The sequence below is a fragment of the Gavialis gangeticus genome, unplaced genomic scaffold, assembly GCF_001723915.1.
Source record: "Gavialis gangeticus isolate Ggan-Ray unplaced genomic scaffold, GavGan_comp1, whole genome shotgun sequence".
Lineage (NCBI taxonomy): Eukaryota > Metazoa > Chordata > Crocodylia > Gavialidae > Gavialis > Gavialis gangeticus.
In genome coordinates, this window is record NW_017729004.1 from 24,387,123 (window position 1) to 24,406,915 (window position 19,793).

The 19,793-nt window shown below is 39.1% G+C and overlaps 1 protein-coding gene across 2 annotated transcripts in view; it reads left to right on the forward strand.

Moving 5' to 3' along the window:
- Nucleotides 1–18,492, forward strand: part of WDR37 (WD repeat domain 37) — a 95,380-nt gene extending 76,888 nt beyond the window's left edge. For both annotated transcript variants that reach the window (XM_019508176.1, XM_019508175.1), the window contains exons 12-14: nt 15,161–15,295; nt 15,714–15,828; nt 17,523–18,492. In XM_019508176.1, coding sequence (XP_019363721.1) covers nt 15,161–15,295; nt 15,714–15,828; nt 17,523–17,654 — 382 coding nt within the window. In that variant the 3' untranslated portion in view covers nt 17,655–18,492. The remainder of the gene's footprint in view (nt 1–15,160; nt 15,296–15,713; nt 15,829–17,522) is intronic.
- Nucleotides 18,493–19,793: the final 1,301 nt, after the last annotated feature.

Consider the following 19,793-nt stretch of genomic DNA (forward strand, 5'->3'; position numbering starts at 1 on the left):
TGGGATTAGGGAGCTTTCTCTTAGTGCAGAAACCCTCCTGGCTCTGGCAGCTGCTGCTTTTCAGCAGCTGCTGTTTTTCCAATAGCTGCCACTTCACAGCTTGCCCCCTTCTCAGGCAGGGTAGAGAGAGGCTGCCAATTAATGGCTTCACCTAAGGATATGGGGTTGCCCAGGGAGTAGTCCTCTTTCTGCCCTGGCCTGAAAATTTGCCCGTGAATCTCTCCAGCCACAGGGCTGTAGGAATATCTTTAGTCTAGCTACTGTAGGAACATCAATAGTCCAGCTACTGAACTATATTTCTATCAGAAGAAATCTCTTCTGGTAGAAACAAGTGTCTGGAAATGAGCAGATTCAGCCTAAGTAATCCAGCTACACTGTATCTGTATCATGGACCTTTTCTCTTTGATATTTACCAGCACCCATTCTTTACTGTGCCAACTTAATCAGTGGTTCTTTTCTTCCAGATCATTGATAAAAATGATAGTCTAGGGCCAAGAACACATTCATGCAGGTGTCCACTAGAAATACATCTGCCTAAAAACGATTCCCTGTTTAGAACTAGATTCAAACCTATCTTCTACTGTTTAATCTATTGAATAATGCCATGTTGAATTTCCATTGTAGTTGTGTTCATTAATATAAATGCTGTGTGGTATTCCATACTCTTTATTGTAGCAAAAAAAAACTCAAGGTGCTTTAAAATCCGTGCAACTAGAGATTTAAAAAAATAGTCTTACAGATTTGTTTTTGAAATAACGTTTTTCCCCTCTGTGAGACAGGTGTCATGCCTTGGCATCTCACAGCTGGTACAGAACACCAGCTGCCTGGTTGCACGTTCAGTTCTGAAAGGTATTGACATTAGACTTTGGATCAGCAAGAGCTAAACCAGTTCTCCAGAATGCAAATTCTGAAGTTAGGGAGCATGCAGGTAGTTCATTGCAAAATCTGGGTGGGTTAAGGTGATACGGTGTTTGAACTAGAGTTCCAACTATGTGCCATGAATTTGAGTCTTACCTAGAGAGAGGCAGTATAGGTAAGTGGGTAGATCACTGCATCAGGACTTGGACCTGGTTTTTGTTCCTAGTTCAGATGCTGGTTGACTGTGGCAAAGTTGCATTGTCTTTCCGTGCCTCAGTTCCCTGCTTTGTAAAATGGGGGTGAATGACACTGATCTCTGTAAAGTTATGTCAGATCTATTGACAAAGAATACTGTGTAAGAGGACTTGCTGCCACCCTGGCAGGTTTTAAGAAAACGTTTAGTATGTTCTTAAGCTTTCTGCATAGGTTCCTTTTGGGAATTTTGCCTTAAGACCAATATTTCTGATTTAAGAACAGCATTTTAAAGTAAAGCCAGTGTCTTCCTGTGGATTTTAAAAGCTTTGCCTAGGAAACTGGTGTTAACGACAGGCAGATGAAAGACTTTAGGTAAGCAGTTAGGCTCATGTAATCGCAACTCATTCTCATAAAGTATTTTCTGGGTAGTTGGACTGATGATCAAAGGAAAGCAAGTTGCAAAACTGTTTGGTAGTGGCCCCCTTACATGAGCTGCTGGTAACATTTCCGTTTCTTGTAACTTAATTTTTTGCAGATCTGGGGAATGTGGGAGGTTGGAGCAGTGAGATGAATGAGAACATATCGGGGGGTGGGAAAGCTTCATGCAACGTGAAGTTTTAGCTTCTTAGCATAGCTACTTAGGAGCCGGCATGCATGGGACAATGTCTTTGCCTGGACTAAGGGTTATTATACACTGTTTTTGAAAACCTAGTTTGAATAGAGCTGTGTTTCTGCCCCTTCTTCCCCTTCTCTCTTTTTTTCCTTTTTTGTTTGTTCGTTTTCATGTGGTTTTCAATAAATTCCCATTCAATAAGAGGTCACCCTCAAAGGTAGCTTGTGGGTTGCATGCCACCCCCCATTTTTGTGTATACAAAAGGGAGAATTGTGCTGTTTCAGATAGGTGAGTGGATGATGCAAGGGCAATGAAAGAGTTAAACTTGGCCAATTTAATCATTGCCATGGAATCGGAAGAAATGAAGAGGGAAGAGTTGTGCTGTTCATGGAGACTTTCAGAAACTGCTTTCTTTAAAATACCAAGAAAACTAAATTCCAAAAAAGCTTAAGGCTGTGCACTTGTATCTTGTTACTCTTTCAGAACATAGCATTTGTGTATCAGTGCGAGGGGGATAGTGCTTCAACTCCTGAAGACCAAGAAACGCACAGGGGAGGTTACACCCAACGTGAGCTTTGCCTTCCTTGGGCAGTATCTAAGAGTGCCAGTAATGCACTGCTAACGTTTTGTGTTCTTGCAGTGGCTGCTAAACAAAACACGTGAAAGCCAGCATGATATTTATCACTTTTAAACAAAACTCTGTTTTCAGACAGATGTAAAAATTAGTTGTTGTCATTTGCTGAGATTTTTCCACAGAAGTCACCCCCAGATTAGCTAAAATTTACTGCCTCTTTTTTATTTTTTCCCAGAGGACTACTGCCCAGACATTGCTTCTACTGAGCTCTTTTTTAAGCCCTAGAAACTGAAGTTGTGCGTACTCGTCTGTTAACAGTCTGCATGACAAGACCCTCTGTGCACAGCTGCCGAAACAACCTATGAAACTCCATGCTGAAATGAGGCACCTTTTAAAATACAAAAGCACCTCTCCTTGTATCATGGTGACAGCCCTTCCAATGTACTCCAGTTAATACCTGAACTGCTGCATACAGCCACAGTAAATGCGAACGGTATGCATGCAGATACATTTTGTGTTTTGTATCTGAAACCCAGCACACAGCGTAACAGTCTTACAATTGTTCACATCTCTTACATGTAGTTTGTAGGTAAACCCAAGTAATGACCTGTATAGACTGGGGGTGTCTGCCCCTTGGGCTGGTTCTGGACTGTAGAGCTTTTTGCAGGCCAGACCTGGATATGGTAGCAGCAGGGAGAGCAGCAGAGGTTAATGTAGCTGTCAGTCCCATGCACTCTGTTGCTGATTTGTTGGGAACAGGCCTCTGTGCCCCAGATTTTAGAGCGGGCCCTGCTTGTAAATTCATAGCTGCTTTACCAGCCCTGTGGAGCCATGGCCCCAAAAGTTTGAAACCCTGGTATAGAACATAGACTTAAAGTGAAAAGGCCAAAGGCTTTTTGTCTTGCTGCAAGTAGGTAGCAGGCAAGTGACCATAAATCACAGGTGCACACAAGTAAAGTGTGAGTAATAGACAAGCACAATAAATCATTTGACTTGTATGTGGTAATATAAATAACTTCTGTCTTGTGGTTATGTAGGAATATTTTAAGAAGTGCCAAGTATTGGATAGGCAAAGTTTTAATTATAGTAATGCTTTAGCAATCAAGTGCCTTTGGCCACCTAGTACCTATAGCCACACCATTTGTGATTTGTCAGCATGTTGTGGTGTACAGGTTTCCCTCACTTTATGCTGTACATGTGTTCCTGGAAAAGAGCACATAACTCAAATTCAAATAAAGGGAAACCACTTTACAATATAACAAATAGGGATACGTTCCAAGACCTTGACTGTACTGACCCCCATACCCATTTCTACCACTTTTACAGGACAATTTTGGTACTCGCCAACAGTAGACAGGTGGCTGCTGCTGCGTGCTGCACTTTGCACCCAGCTGCAGCTGCTCCTGGAACGGTGCCACTCGGCTGCAACGTGCCCCCTGCCCACCTTGCGGTGGGACACACGTGGCGTTGTGCTGCTCCTGGGGCAGCTGCAGTTCCAGAAGCATGGGCACCAGCTGCCCTGAGCGACAGGCTTCCACCACGTCGGTCACATAAGAGTGAATTTACCTTGCATATAGCAAATTTTTGGTATAAAAAGGGTCATTGCATAAGAGCGAATTTGCACATATAGAACCTGTATAAAATGAGGGAAACCCGTATTGTTGGCATTGAACATGTTTATGGTTTTGGTGATCTGCGTGACTTCAGAAGGTGTTCTAGCCACAGCTTGATAGATGACTGCATCAAGCTGGTGTTCTCTGCACCAGGTACCTGAGGCAGTGGAGTGCCATGCTCCAGTTAGCTGATGCATCTTATCTCTGTAGACCACTTGATAGCCTGAAAGTAATTGAGACTAAAGGAGATGCTAAAAATGGAATGTAAGTTTGAAGGTGCCCAGATTCCCTTTTGCTCTTGAAGTGAATAAAGCAAAACTCCATCTCGTCCCCTTTGTATTTAGATTGATTCTCTCTGGAGATCGATATGGACTTCACAAGAAGACATAGATGCCCATGTTACAGCAGCCAGAACAGCTGTCATGCAGTTTGTTTTTGGGCATGCATTGCTTACAAGCTTTTTTCAGGATAAACTAGAGAACCTTCTCTACAACAGATAATCCATCTTGGAGATTTAGTAGTTACAGATAGTTGTGGCAATCCAAGCGATTTCCCCCACAGGTAGATGCCTTTGTTCTAGCTCCATCTTTCAATCTCCAACCTTTTTTATGAAAGATTATAGGACAAGTAGGTGTCCAACTTTTGCCTTAAAGAAAGCTTCTTCAGTGGTCCAAATTTGCGATATTTAGTGTTGCTAATAAGGGTTGCTAAATCAGAAGCTGTTAATGCCAATCTGAGTGCATCTGTATCTGGAAAAATTAAGTGATGTAAAAAAAAAAAAAATCTCTTTTCAGGCAGAAAATGCCATTAGACTCGTGCTGTCTGGAAAGAGAGAGTTCACATATTTTGCTATCAGAGTCTAAAACTACCCATCCTGGATGTCATAAACTTCATCTAATAAAAAGAAAGAGATTCAGATGCACATCTAAATGTAGTTCCTATCCCTGCTTTAAAATACAGGCAGATTATTTCTTTGAGTGAAATTCCCCTTTTTGTAGAAGCCTTCTACAAGTCGTGAGCAAGTAAAACTTTAAATGGGACTAAACATGACACTGGTACAACTGGTTGGGCTGCCTGCAGTTCTGTGTGTTGTTCTCCCCTCGCGCACTCCGCATACACACTGCCCCCGTATATGGAACGCCCTCTGGAATTGGACAGTATTTTCATAAATCCTTCAAATGCTTTTCCATGGCAGCACCCAGAAGAAATTTATTAAATTACATGTATTAAAAAATGTATCTTCATTATATATCCAAGACTTGACTAAATAACTGCAGGACCCTTTTTATTGTAATCTTTTCCACCTCAATAAAAATGCTTTTACCAATCTTCTGTTGAATATGAAAAAATATTTGCAAATTCTTCTGGACAGGGATCACGTGTGTTTCTCTGCTGCAGCTCTCCTGGCATACTCTTGGGCACTGAAAACAAATTCTTGGCCCTGAACAGTTAAGCATGCTAGAATCATATGTTTAATGTACACTTGCCTAGTTCTGAAATTGTGCAAGTAAATACAGAAGTTCATACACCAGGAGCAGACCAGACATAACACTTACACTGTTTTACATGCAGTTTAAACTGTAAGCATCCAGACATAGAAGCCACTTTAAAAGGGCCTAAACGCCTTCTGTTCTTTTTTGTGTTTTGCGTGACAAGGTATTTAGCAGAATTTGCAGATTTATTGGAATCTTGACAGGGCTGTGCCATGAGTGCTTCTGCTACAGCTTCGAACTTGCAACCTCTGGGCTGTTAGCTTTGAATCCTAGCGCCACCTCAGCCCCTGTTTAAACTCCTGGAGCATTTCAGAAGTATTCCATGATAATTAGGTGTTATTTTGAGCTAGTTTTCCATGAATTGATTCAGTGTTAACAAGCTTTCCATGACTAATGTCTGGTCAGCCTCCAGGCATCCCACTGTGCACTGTTACTGTGCTGTCCCCTTTTCTGTCCCCTACCCTGCACAGTACACAATCATACCTCTTATCTCCTAACCTATATTATCTGCACTTGACCCAGTCTGTACCATCCCAGGCTGATTTGGGGTGAGGGTGGTGAGGTGGGAGCAGGGAGAGCTCCCTGGACCCCTTCTTGGTTTCCAAGAGGCTGGGTATTTTGGGGGCTGCCCACGGTCTACACTGCTTTTAAACAGCACTTTCCCCCCTCAAGCTGCTGGTCAGCTTCATTCCATTCATGACAACTGATCAGACTTTGGGACATCCTAGGCTGATTGGGGAGGCTGGGGTAGGTGGGGAGGGATGGATGATCTTCCTGCCCTGCTTGGGGAGTTCTGGGAAAACTCTGAGGCACTCACCACTGCACAGCATGCTGAGCTGGGTAGTTACTCCAACTTCTTCGTGGTAGTTTGATAGCATTGCAATGCCTAAAAAATGACTGTTCGACTTAACCCATGGCAATGTACAGTACATCTGGAGACCTCTAAACAGGGCCAACTGTGAACTGGTTCCAAATCAGTTCAGGTGTTAAGTCAGTCTGCACCCATGGGTTTGGTACTCTCTACAGAGTTGAGTACAAGTTTCCTTAGTTTAGTTTTTTCATTGCAGTTGCTATAATAAAAGAACTGACAGTTGAAGCAGTTACTGGCCATTAAGCCTCTCCAGCAGGTGGGCTGATGGCAGTATTTTATAAGTGGACCTAGAGTTTACTGTTTGACAAGTTTTCAGATTGATTGAGGACAGTTTGAGATGCACTTGAATGGAAAAACCATAAAGGGTTTTCTCTCAACAATGTAAATGTTTCTCTCCTTTTGACTGTCTTAGAATCCAGTAAAGAGGAAGAAAAAAAAGATTTTTTTATCACTGCTGCCATGTGAGTGCAACAAAGTTTGGTTTATAAACCAAAATGTTTGTTAAATAATGTCTTATTTCCCTTTTTAAATCCTGTTACCAAACAAAGAGGAAAGCATCTAAAATCCGATGGTAGCTGATTATATATAATTTGAGAGAGAGATTTATAATTCCAACCTGAATTTGGTGAACTGTAGTTTCTCCTCTCTCAAAGAAGTGTGTACTGACTGTCATGGTTTTAACTGGGAGAGTCATCCTGAATCTGTATCTTTCTGTTTTTCTTACGTCTGTCTAGAGGGCATAACCATATGAAAATATCAGTTCCAAATTACAACTTCCTGTAACGGAAGTATCTGGCATCTGTAATAAATTAAATAAAAATTAGGAATTTGCTACAGGAAGTGCTTCTTTGAGTTCTGAGTAACTATTTTCCTTATCTCATTGCATGTATTATGGAAGGACCAGTAATGCGCACCATCTGAATTAGAATAAGAATCAGTCATGCTAGAACTAAGGCTGGCAAGAGAGTCTTGTGAATCAAACAAATAAAGAGAGAGAACCTATGTGGGGGAATTGTGTGGATACTTTTAAAATGACTTTTCACATTATATATGTATGCCAGGAAAAAATGAGATGGATTGAGCAGGCTTTGGTATATTAATAGTAAGGTAAAGTAAAGATGCAGTTACAAAACAAAGTGAACTGTGCATAATCTTAAGTGTGTATGCTACTGGTGTGATAAAACGGGAGGAAAAGTGAGCTGAGAATTTGAAGATGTGTTGGAGGGATATTGGATATAGGCAGTAATGCATCGTACATGCTGAAATCTAGAGAGCTGGTCATTGGATGTCATCAGGCAAGAACCACTGTAAAGGTGGGAGACGAGATGCAAAGTTAAGGTCGTCTTGTAGGGATGAAATTTAAAAACTGCTAAGTATGAGAGGAAAACGATAGTTCAGAATTGAGGCTGAAACCAAAATTGAGGACATCTGAGGATGCTTCTCCAGTACAGCTTCCCCACTACCACTTTCAGATTCAGTTGAGACAGGAAGGAGTTATTAAAAGTGAGATGCGTAGTCCAGTAAAATAAACATCACTAAACTTTTGGGGTGGAAGACAAGTTTTTTCCCCTAATTGTCTTACATTTGCATACAAGGAAACATCTTTTAAATACATTGTCCATCATTAAACTGCTGCCAAAAGCAGCATATGCTTAGTAATGGAAACCAGCTGTGAAGTTAACTAAATGCAGCCAACACTGAGCATGACTACGAAACCTGTATTGGACAGACATAGGTTTTGTTTTGTTTAAGTAAAATTTTTTGTGTTCCAAGCCAAATCTGCCAAATCATTGTTTTTTGGTTTGGTTTTTTTAGTGGAGCCCAGCTGAATTAGATATAAGGTAGTACCCGTTGAGTACAGTCCCCCTCAGCGCTGACTGTTTTTCCAGGCATGGTGAACCACTACACTGCATACATGTTGACTTCCACTTCACTCCCGCAGCTGAGCTACGCCTTTCTTTCCCATTTCCAGTGATTCCTGTTTCGTCATCAAATGTCTGGCAACTAGCACCAAGTGGGGCCCCAAAAAGTTCACCCAGAATCCTTCTGTCTCATCCTCTCTGAGTGTCTTATGATTAGTGTGGCCCCACCCTGCATCAGGTGGAGGTGGACCAGGTTGCCCTCAGCCTCATCTGCATATACATTTTTGGAGCATCCCAGGACTGGTGACGAGAACACCTGGTTCCAGTCATTAATGGGGGCTAATTAGCATGTGGCTTCTTTGTGGGGAGGTATTTGATGTATATAGGCATACTGAGTGGTGCTCAGGTATAGGGTCACCGTGGCATGAAACGCTGTTGACTGCTGGGGCCCAGTCCAGTGAACTATATGGTAAATCTTGAGCCGTTTGGCTTTGGACTAACGTCATGCATAATTTGTACTATATATAAGTAGTTATAAAAGTGCTGCTTAAAAATATGTTAATGGAGAACCTGCGCTAAAACTTGCAGAATTTTCAGAAACAGTAAAATGCATCAATTCTGGATGAGCTAAGTCGCTGGGTATGATATGGAAATTACTACAGGCATGATTATTTAAAAGTCAGTGTTTTTGAATTTGTCTCTCATTTCCATGTGCTCAGGGAGAGCAGGGCCTGACAGCAAGGTGGTGGGGCAGGGGCTTCAGGTGGAAGCAGCTAGGGAGGGCGAGCAGAGGGCAAGGGGGCTACCTGCCACCCCACCCCCCTGATTTATTTTCCCTGCTGTATCAGTGTGAGGGGACAAATTCAAGGCAAACCTCCAGTAATTAGGCTCTGTACCTGGAAAATTATAACAATTTTTTAAGTTTTCCATATATAGGATCTAGTTATTGGGGGTGGGGGGGTCATCTTATATTCATGGTAATCTTATATTTGATGAAATATGGTATGTAAAAGCATTGCTTAGACCAGGGCTGTCCAAGTTGTGGTCCTCAAGGGATTAAATTGTGGCCTGCGCAGCTCTTGAACCCAGGGGATAAATGATGCCGCCACTTGCCTCCTTCCTCTACACCTCCTGCCAGCCACCTGCTCCCCGGTCAGGGTCCCTGGTTGCTACAAGTGATACATATGTGGCAGGGGAAAAGAAGGGTGAGTAGTGGCAGTGGTCACCCCCGGGTCTGGAACTAAACCAACAAGGCACTGCTCCACTGCTAGACACAAGTCATTCAGCTCGTGAGATCAAGCAAGTTGGAGAGCCCTGGCATTGCCCACGTAGAAATTATTTGCTGTCTGTTCACAACAGTGTTTGTTGTGGTGACAGTATGTGTCCACTACTCTCATTTTACATAATGCAGCATTTGTGGATTTTTGAGGCTCATTTTCCAGCAGACTCCAAGTTTATAAAAAACAAAACAAAACAGTCCTATTTTAAACACACCTTTGAATTTTCTGTTCACTTAGACTTTCTTTGCTTGATCCAAAAAAGACCCCCCAAAAACCCTAGCAACAATGCTGCTGTATCATTTGATTGTAGAGAGAGAGTTGACCAAAGCCTGGCCTGTTGAAATCTTAATTCCAGTAACCAAGAACAAAAATGGCTACAGCACTGATCTGTTTCAAAACCTGGAATGTATACCTTTAATTATATACATGAAATAAAAATTGGAACATATACCTATATACAATCCTTTAATATTTTTAACGTGCATTTAGGTTGGCCAGAGTGATTGTTCTTTTATTGCCCTTATGATTAAACGAAGGAACTTATGGTCTGAGGGTTGCTGACACTATTCTTGCAGTGCTGTGAAACAGTTGTGTGAGCCTGGGGAGCCTTTTTTACATGGACTTCCACCACCCTGGCTTTTACTGCTATGCTGGCAAATGCCCTTGTGTAGATACAATTGTATTAGCAAAAGGATTTTTTTTTGCCAATATTAGCTTACTCTGCCTGGAGATCTCTGCCATTAAAAAGGCTGTCAGCTAGGGGAGTTTAAGTAAGTCTGCACTTGGGAGGATTGTTTGGCGTAGACGGTGGCTTAAGCCCATGTCTGCAATTGTATACAGCATCTAACTCCCACAAAAGCCAACGGGATTGGAGTGCTTATGTAGGTCTGTGGATCCATGCCTTTTGTCATAACACGAGCCAGAGGCCGGAAGAGAGATTTCTGCTAAATATTGTATCTGGAGAATAAGTTTCAGAGGACATAGTGTATGTAAAAAAATTCTCTGACGTTTCTAGATTTCATTTTTTCAACATACAAGACCTAGTAGCGGTTAGTTAATAATTAAACGGCGCAAATTCAATGTAACCATCACGTTCTGTATATGAAAGCCCAGCTTTCTTAAGGAAGCTGAGCTAAATCCTATTATTCAATCAGCATTTCCCACGTGATATTTAGCACTCAGAAATATATGGTTCTTGTCCTCTGATAAAAAGAGCGCTGTTAAACGTTTAACACCTTCTCAAATAGTCGGAACTGCGAATGAAAATGGAAACGGGAGCGTTAATTTTTTTTTGATCCGGTGCCAAAAGCCTTCTGCATCAGCATTTCATGGTCCAACATTTCCAACATCATTTTTTTTTCCCTGCGTGTGAAATTTCAGCAGATTGTTATGCAAAACAGTTTTGTGTCTCTGTGTGACTGGGGAGACAGCTGTTAGTCCTAATGAGGAGTGCTAGCATTACAGTATTTCCGTTGATTGAGACCCACGGAGGGAGCAGAATGTTCCAGATCGGGCACTGGTGTGTGGTGAGAAAGTGCCACGCTGTCAGCTGGAAGTACATGCTCGGCTGCTTGCTACGACAAGATAAATGAGTTTTGCTGGGGTTTGGCATCGTCTGAAGCTTTTCTGGAGAATAGTAGTAACACACCAAACTCCCACCGGGCCCCACAGTTTAAGGTGTCATAAGACTACTGTCTCTTTGCCAGTTTTTTTATGTCCTGCAATACCTGTCATCCTTTTGAGTTATTAAAAACCTAATGTCTTTTAGCATTCCATTAACGCCAGGTCTAATGATCTTTTGTTGACACTTTTCATTAATTTAGCCAAGGGGATGTTAACCACAGTTTTAACTTGGCTAGGGTGACTCGGAGACCAGAATCCACTGAAAAAGTGAAGAAAATGTTGAATTCACACTTCCCTTTGTTTCTGAAACTTTATATATTCAACACAGCTGTTTTTAACCTTTGTCTCCAAGTGGGAGAAGCTCATGTTCCCTGGTTCCTCTGTCCAGCCCCTCCTTTCAATCTCGGTTGCCATCTTAGTTCAAACCCTGCATCAGTGTATAAGTGAGAAATGTTGGCTTTTTGTTTTTATTCCTGTTTTGTTTCAATAAAAATATGCCAGTGCCCTCTCAAGAGAAGCCCCGAATTGGAGTAGTAGGGGGTTGTAGATGAAGCATGATTTGAAGTGCATAAGAAAAGTGATTAGCACAGCACCTGCCCGCACTCTGTTAAGTGACTCGCATTAGTTGTGTGCATTCATGAATTTAAATTTCCATGCCGGTTTTAACCGTTTATCTGAATGTGTTCCACCTTAAAGGAGCCGCTTGCACTTGGTTAACTTGCTTACCTACTCATAGCTTAAGCACACTTTCTGTGCTTAGATGCTGAATGTCTTTAAAAAGAGAGCCAATCTCTACCCTTAAGCTTTGACTAGGTTATAAAAATATTGTTCTTGGTCTGTACAGTCTTAGTATAAATGTATTTTTTTTCTCTGTTGCCCTTACATCATTCATACAAGAAAGTGTTGCATTTCTTAATATTGAATTCAAGGTGTTCATTGTTCCTACAAAAATCTAAATCGGGTACCTTGAACTTTAGCTTTTTAAAATACATTATGCAGTACAAAAATGCATTAATTGCCATTGAAACCTTCACTTTGAACTCATTTGCTTTTTGTGCTTTTAAACTCTAAACCATGGTATTGCTTTTGTATCCCTTCTTGTGTTGATTAGCTTTTTTTTAAAGCACTATTACAGATTCATGTATATTGAAATAAAATGGCATGTACTGCAGTGTTACCCTATAGTGCATGCAAAGTTTGATCTTTGAGGTGCTGTAGGCAGAGGCGTACGAGTATTTAAACCTTGTACTGTTTTAAAGATGGCTTTGGAAATGGCCTGGCGGCCTTCCTCTTGGCTCACCAGCACTGCCTTTACCTACCTGCTGACAACTGGGCAGCAATACAATGCATCTTCATTTTGTAACTCATCTCTACTGCATCCAACAGCCTGTTATAGAATAGTGTAAGTGGAAAAATTGGGAAAGGGAAGAGGCATAATGAATAGGAAAGATGACTTCTCTTGACATTTGCTAAGAGATTGGATGGGATCTAGAATTAACCTCAAATTGGCATCTAGTTTGTGTTGGACCTTTAACACTTTGCATTGCTTTCGTTTAAAATACAAGAAGCATTACTGGAAACACTTTGATTAAAAAGTCTTAACTATTTTAAGTAAGGAGAGTGATGAACTAATACCAAAGCAAAGATTGTATAAAAATGAATATAGCTCTGAGCAGGTGTCACAGACTGGAGGAATTTTCAATCATTTGTTACATATTTATTCTGATTCTTGCAACAGAAAAATAATTCCACATGTTAGTAGAGGGGAATAAAGAAATGCTGTGTTCACTTTTCTGCTTCAGTGTGAGATACTCTGCCATGCCTATCTATGAATTCATACTGTAATGTAGAAGGAGGTATTATACTGCGTATACAGAGTACAGTGCGTTGATTTGTACATTTATATCCTTAATTAATTGTGTGGATCTACTCTGAAAAATTCCCTGTTTGTCTCAATGACTACCTAGTAACTTTGTTAGGATAGCAATAAACATTTAAAAGATTTTTTCCCATTAGAATTGAGTTCAGTGAAAATCTGTAACTCTAGAGTCAAGCGTTATAAGTGCTGTTTTAGGTAATTGATGATCAGTAGTGGAACTATGTGGATGGCAGTGTTTTTTTATGTTACTAGAACTCCAAAGGAATTTAACTAAAACTCAGGTTTTCTTTGCAATATTCAGACATACAATGGCAATTTTTTCCAGATATTCAAATGCTGGAAAATGTGCACGTGAAAAATTATATTAAAATACATTTGTAACAAAATTACAGCAGGGTTTTGCCTAAACTTGAATTGTCTGTCCTTTTTCATGTGCTATACCTCTTCCACTCCTTAGTACAGGTATATGAAAGCAGCTGCAGTATACTTTCACTAACAATTGTGGAAATCCAGGAGGGATAAAAGATTTCAGTCGTGACTTTTCAGTGGACAGGAATTCCATGACACATTTGCTACTGAAGTGGTTCATGACTATTAAGAGCTAGCAAAGCAGTATACGAAAACCAGGTAGTCATAGCATAAGTTGGAGGAAAGACTTGCTGCTTGTTCATCATTATTACATAATATGGAAGAGGTTTATTTTGAAGAAAGAAAGAGAAAGCAAGAGAGAGAAGAAATAAAAAGAAATCTCTTCTTCTGAAGTCACTGAAGGAGAGTACTATTCCTACGTCTATGTACAGTTGGTCCAGTAAAAAATACCATCCACAAGACTTCTTGACCATGAAACTGTTCCTTCCCAGTCATGTAGGGCAATCCTTCCTGGTTTAACCGAAGTCAGTAGAAAACAGATTGGTTTGTAAGTGCTTGTGCCCCTAAAGTGAAATTTGGATCTGTATGCTCATGGTTTTTTATGCTGAAGCACATAATACCCAGAAGGCTGAGTGAAGACCTTAGATCCATGCTGTATAATTTCCCTGGATAGCTTAGTTGCAGTCTAATATTGCATGAAGAAACTTTGTATCATTAATACAATGGACTTTAAACCTAATTAGAGCTTAATTTGATGTCAATTTAAATTAAGAAGGCTTGCATAAACTAGTCCATTGTGACCTGCATAGTGCTAATCTCAATCAGCAGTCTGAATAGGACATGAATTCAAATTCTCACAGTACAACAGAAATGACAGTAACAATTGACAGCTTAAATTAAATTACTAAATTTCAAGAAATTGATGTGCGTGACCCTAGCTACAGGATAGGTCATTAAATCGCATACTTAGAAATAGAGTTGAGCAGCTTGCTTTAATGATTTAGAAGGATGAAGATGCTTTATTATCAAATTGTGTAGGTGGAACTTTCATATATCTAGTACTAAAGTAAAATTGAATAGCCGAAATCTCAGGTATGTCACTTATTTAACAGTGAAATATACATTTTTCCTGCTCACTTTCATATATAGGTATATGTATGTATGTATATGTGAATCTCTCTCTCTCACGTACGTTTCCATTTTGTGGAGGCTTTTTTTTTAATTAGGCAGACTTCTAAATGTCTAATCTATCTTTTATATATATGTCCTTGTATCTATTTTTTTTCTGGCTGTCCTGCTTTTCATTCAGATATAACAGGTACGGTCATTAGTTGATTCCTGTGATCCAGGCCGATATGATCACTTACTGTTTGTTTTGATTTCTGACTGTCAAACCAATAGTAAAAACTGATGGTCTTCAAATCTTATAACAGTAACCGAAATACATCTGCAACTGTGTATCTACCATCTGTATACAATAAATGAATGGGAAGATTAAAGTCTTCTCAGTTGTACATTTTAAATGCATACTTTGTTCCATTTTGTACTCTGTATTCTACAAGGTGACTAAAATTTAACAAAGATTTCTTCATTAGGCATCTTTAATTATAAAATTGTAAATTTTATAAATGAAAGGTCAGTCAGTTCCTCTAATACACCTCTCTACCACTGGAGTAATGCTTTGATTAATGCATGTATATATATTCCAAGAGATGGGCTTCAAATGAGCGCTTATTTGAGAGTCTAATATTATTTGAAGATTTTTTTTCTTAATTTTTATGCACTCTGGCTTAAAGTTACCTATTGCAAGGTACATATTTAAGAAAACATAAGAATAGTTACAAGAAGAATTTGAAGTAAAAATTCTAGTTAATTTAAAACATGTCTTAAATCATCATTATTATTTTTATTTATTTATTTAATTATTTAGCACTGTGACATCAGCAGTTTTCACTGTGGGTGACAACGTTGTTTCGGGTAGTGATGACCGCACTGTAAAAGTCTGGGACTTGAAAAATATGAGATCTCCTATTGCAACTATCCGTACAGACTCTGCAGTAAATAGGTATGTGCTCTCAAGTTGTTAATGTTGACCTACACATCTGTGAAACTGAACAAAAGCTCGTTGACTAAAAATTAGACTAACATTACACAGTGGGATTTTTAAAAACAACAACTAGAGGCTTCTTTATAATGCTTCTTTATAATGGTTATGTTCCTTTTCTGGGGTTTTTGATGCTAGTGGTAGATGCTTACTTTGTATATGCAATATCTTTAAAGGTATGTCCAAAATTGAGCTTGTTGCAGTATTCTAGTGCTTTAGAAAACAACTTAAATGATATAATGCATTCATTTCACTCTTTAAATTTAAATAGTAAATACTCAGCTACATCACGTTCAGTGAACTCAATCTTGTACTGTCAAATCTTATTTGTCAAGCTCATGGTTCTGCACATAACCTACTTTTTATCTCCTCCGTGCAGGATTAATGTGTGTGTTGGCCAAAGAATCATTGCCCTTCCACATGACAACCGACAGGTTAGATTATTTGACATGTCAGGTGTGCGATTAGCAAGGCTTCCTCGCAGTAACAGACAGGTAACTGGATTTTTATTGCCGTATGTATATTGCCTTTTTTTAAAGATAAAGTGTGGATATTTAGGCTCTATAGTTCAGAGCCAGAGGGCTGGAAGATGGTTGGAGGTTTATGTAAACATGTAGATTTAAATAAAATCAATGAATACAATTCTAAAGTTAAAATTTTTTCAGCTACTGAAGGTCAGTGCTTTGAATTGAACGTCGTGCTTTTTCTAGATTTAGTAAATCTTCATACAGATTTTGAACAATCAGATGATTAATCTTTAACTTTACTTGAATCTACAAAAAAAAGTTACACGTCTTTCTATGTATTGAAGTATTTGAAAATGAGACTAAGGATCTGAAAAACATTTGAAATCAAAATCTGGAGAGCATCTAAAATATCTTTGTGTGGATCTACTGAGAAAAAAATCCCTGTTTGTCTCAATGACTACCTAGTAACTTGTTAGGATAGCAAGTAAAAAGACAATGTCAGTTCTACAACTTGACCTTCAAAAATGCTTTTCTGCTTGTGCTGATAACCATTTTGTACCTACAATATAGTAAAATCGATTACTATACTGCCAAAGACGTTTCTCTTCTTTAAATAGACTTTAGTAGTGCCAATGGGAATAATATGGTACAGCTCTCTTAGAATTAGCTAGCAAATACAACACAGAGTGTAAACAAGTCTGGCGAACACATAGGAACAGTAACATGTCACTCATTCTGAAAACAACCCTTTGAAAAATTAGAGTAACGGCACATAATTTTCTAGTTCCTTTAAGCATTTTACAAATATCTGTCACGACATCCATGTAGGGAATATAAAAAAGCAGTATAAGAACCACATCATTCACTGTTTTCATTAAAACTGTTGGAGTGGATGCAACAGCTGTTTAACAGTGATACAGTGAATTTTGGAAAAGCCATTTAAGAACAGTTTAACCCTTACAAGGTTTCTTGAAGTTTTAGTACTTTTCTTTGTTTTCCTTGCTGCCTTAGGTGGAACTGACCACCTTGATTAGAGGGCTGAATCACTTCACAGAACTAAATTGGCTGCTATCAAATTTTAATAATTGCTGATATTATTGATACATGCCATTAAGCTGTTGCTACGTTTCCCCCCTAAGTTGTGCACTTAGACCCAGTTTCTGTCATCACTTAGTGGACTTTGGAAAGCCTTTTGCCATTTTTCTGAATGAAAGATGCTATATATAGCTTTCCAAAGCTTACTAAGTGATGGTAGGAACTGGGTGGGTGGTTGTGTGTGGGTGTGTGTATAACTAACCAGGATTTTGCAATATGCTAGAATTCTATTTTTGTTCTAAAATATAACAGATTGCAATAAGCACTTTGAAGAGTGCTTCAATTGAGGTGTTTCTTGGTACTTGATAAGTTGTCAACCATGACGTTTGTACCGGTTATAGTGAAGGGGGTGCAGTTTGAAAGTTTCCATAGTTGTGTTCTCTTTAGTTAGACTACTGTATAATTTTATAAGGAATATATGAAACAAAGTTCATCCAAATTTACTTTTTAAGGAAAAGTATGTTTACAATTAAGTTGGTTTCTTTTTACAACTTAATATTTTAGAAATGTAGACTAATTGTCTTTCTAGGTCAGTAGTGCCTTACCAGTATATTACTAGTATGGTAGGGAGGCTTGTACTTTTGTGTTGCATAGTGTAACTGATTTATTTATTGAAATTATAATAGGGCCATAGGAGAATGGTATGCTGTTCTGCGTGGAGTGAAGACCATCCAATCTGTAACCTGTTTACTTGTGGGTTCGATCGTCAGGCAATTGGCTGGAACATCAACATCCCTGCATTGTTACAAGAAAAATAAAAATGCTGGAGAATTTTTGCATTTTGTGTGGCCATGGACTTTTAAACTTTTATGCAGACTTTTCTGAATATTAGCCTGTCATTGCTGTAAAAGTTCTTCCTTGAACAGAGTGCTTTGCAAATGTCGTTCTTGTTACCACATTGTGCACAATTTGCATGAAATGTACAGGAAATGTGACTTTTTTAAAAATTAGATTGTCTTGTGTATGAACTTTTATATCTTACTACCCACTGGTCAGTAGAAAGGAAGTTCATAGTTATATAGAGCACATACGTGTTTCTAAGTTATTCAGCATTTGATAGTTGAACAGTAGGGCATTAAATTTGTGACTTAAATGTGAAATGTATGTACTTATTATGAAGAATATATAGTAGTCTGTTACATTTTTCCATAACTTTACATATCTGCCTTGTGTTAAAGAATCTGCAGGGCTAACTTTGATGAAGTGTGAATTTCACTAGTAGTAGGATGGTTAACATTTCTTTGTTTGCATCTATGATTTTTAGTGCTGCAGTATAGTGTAACTTCAGCTCCCATGTTATTCTAGTTACTGGAGAGAAGGATTGGGAAGATAAGGATGAACAACCTCTTCTAGTGTGCGTAGAATGCAGAATTACAGCATTCCAAATGTTTTTTTACATTTCTCGTGACACAGAAGAAGCAAATGTTCATTCTACCCTTTATGTACAAAGCTCTTTTGGATCTTGTAGCATCTGTCACTAGCAACAATCCCAAATCTAATCATTAAAATCTAGGGGTGCTGTACACGTGTGGAGGGAGGAGGGCATTTTAATTGGAGCAGGTTTTGGGATCTGTTCTAATTAAAGCACCCACAGCATCTCATATATTCAGTGTCCCATGTTTCAAAATGGCAACGGGCACTTTAACTAAACCTCATTCAGCAAGCCTTAGTTAAAGCGTCACTATCACCATTTTGAAATGCGGGGATGCTGAATACATGAGACACTGCAGCACGCTGGAGTATTCCAGTTAGAATGCTCCAGCAGACTCGATTAATGCCCTGCCGCATTCGAATCATCCAAGCACGTGTAAAAGTGCCCACATAGTTGAGCAAATTTTAAAGCACTTTAGTTTATAGCTACTGTTATAAACCATTTATGAAAATTTCTGATGACTTTACCAGTGCATGTGAGTTGACCTTTGTAAGAAGGATTTGCTTTTTTTTGGTGATCTACCCGGAAAGAAAATGTTGTTTATTTTTTACACCTACAGTAAACATATTTTAAATGGGTTCACTTCCTTTGTTTTGAGCCAGCAATACAGAGTATATGAGTACTACCTCAAAAATGAATTTCAGTCAGATTACATTGAATCTCTGTAGCTTAAAAAAGCACTTTTGATCCATGGCTGAAGTACTGTCTTTTGGGTGAGAGGAAAGACAATCATACTACCTGTGGTCTTTAAGATAATTAACACTTAAGGCTAATGGGGCAATACCACAAGTAAACATCATCTGTCACCTTTGTTCTTTCAGCTGTAGCTAGGGCTGCTGTAGCCCCTGTTCATTCCTAAAGGGAATAATTCTGTATGTTTTCCACCCTTACTCTCAAGAGATGTTACTCTAGTTTTGCTCTTCACTACATTTAGCCTTGTTGCACTTGCTGTTGATCATATAAGTAAATGTATGTGGCAGCTGACATTTTCAGCAGGGATGGGAAAGGCTATATTGAAGGCTGCTTCAGACCTACTTTCTTTTAGCTGAAGGGAAATAGTGCTCCAAGTTGTCTGACATATCACAGTATAAGATGAAGGGTCAGAGTAATCAGAGGGTGGGTTCTTGTAATAGGATTAATAGAGTTTAAAGTAGATTGCCATTATATACTGTATTATGATCTTTTAATCACATTCTTATGATTATATGAAGCAATAGCTGAGCTACAGCACTGTTTAGAACAGAGATGAGAGGCTGATTTGTTAACTGGCTCTCTTTTTAATTAATATACAAAGACAAGGTGTGGAGGGAGATGGGAGGATAAGTGCACCATTGAGTAATTATGAGAAAATTGGGGTCCTGGAACATAAAACCAAGAGGGTAATACAGGGATGAGGTAGTTAATGGAGCGACTGAGAATGTATGCATAGAGCAGAGTCTTACAGCTTTTTTTTTTTTTTTTAAGT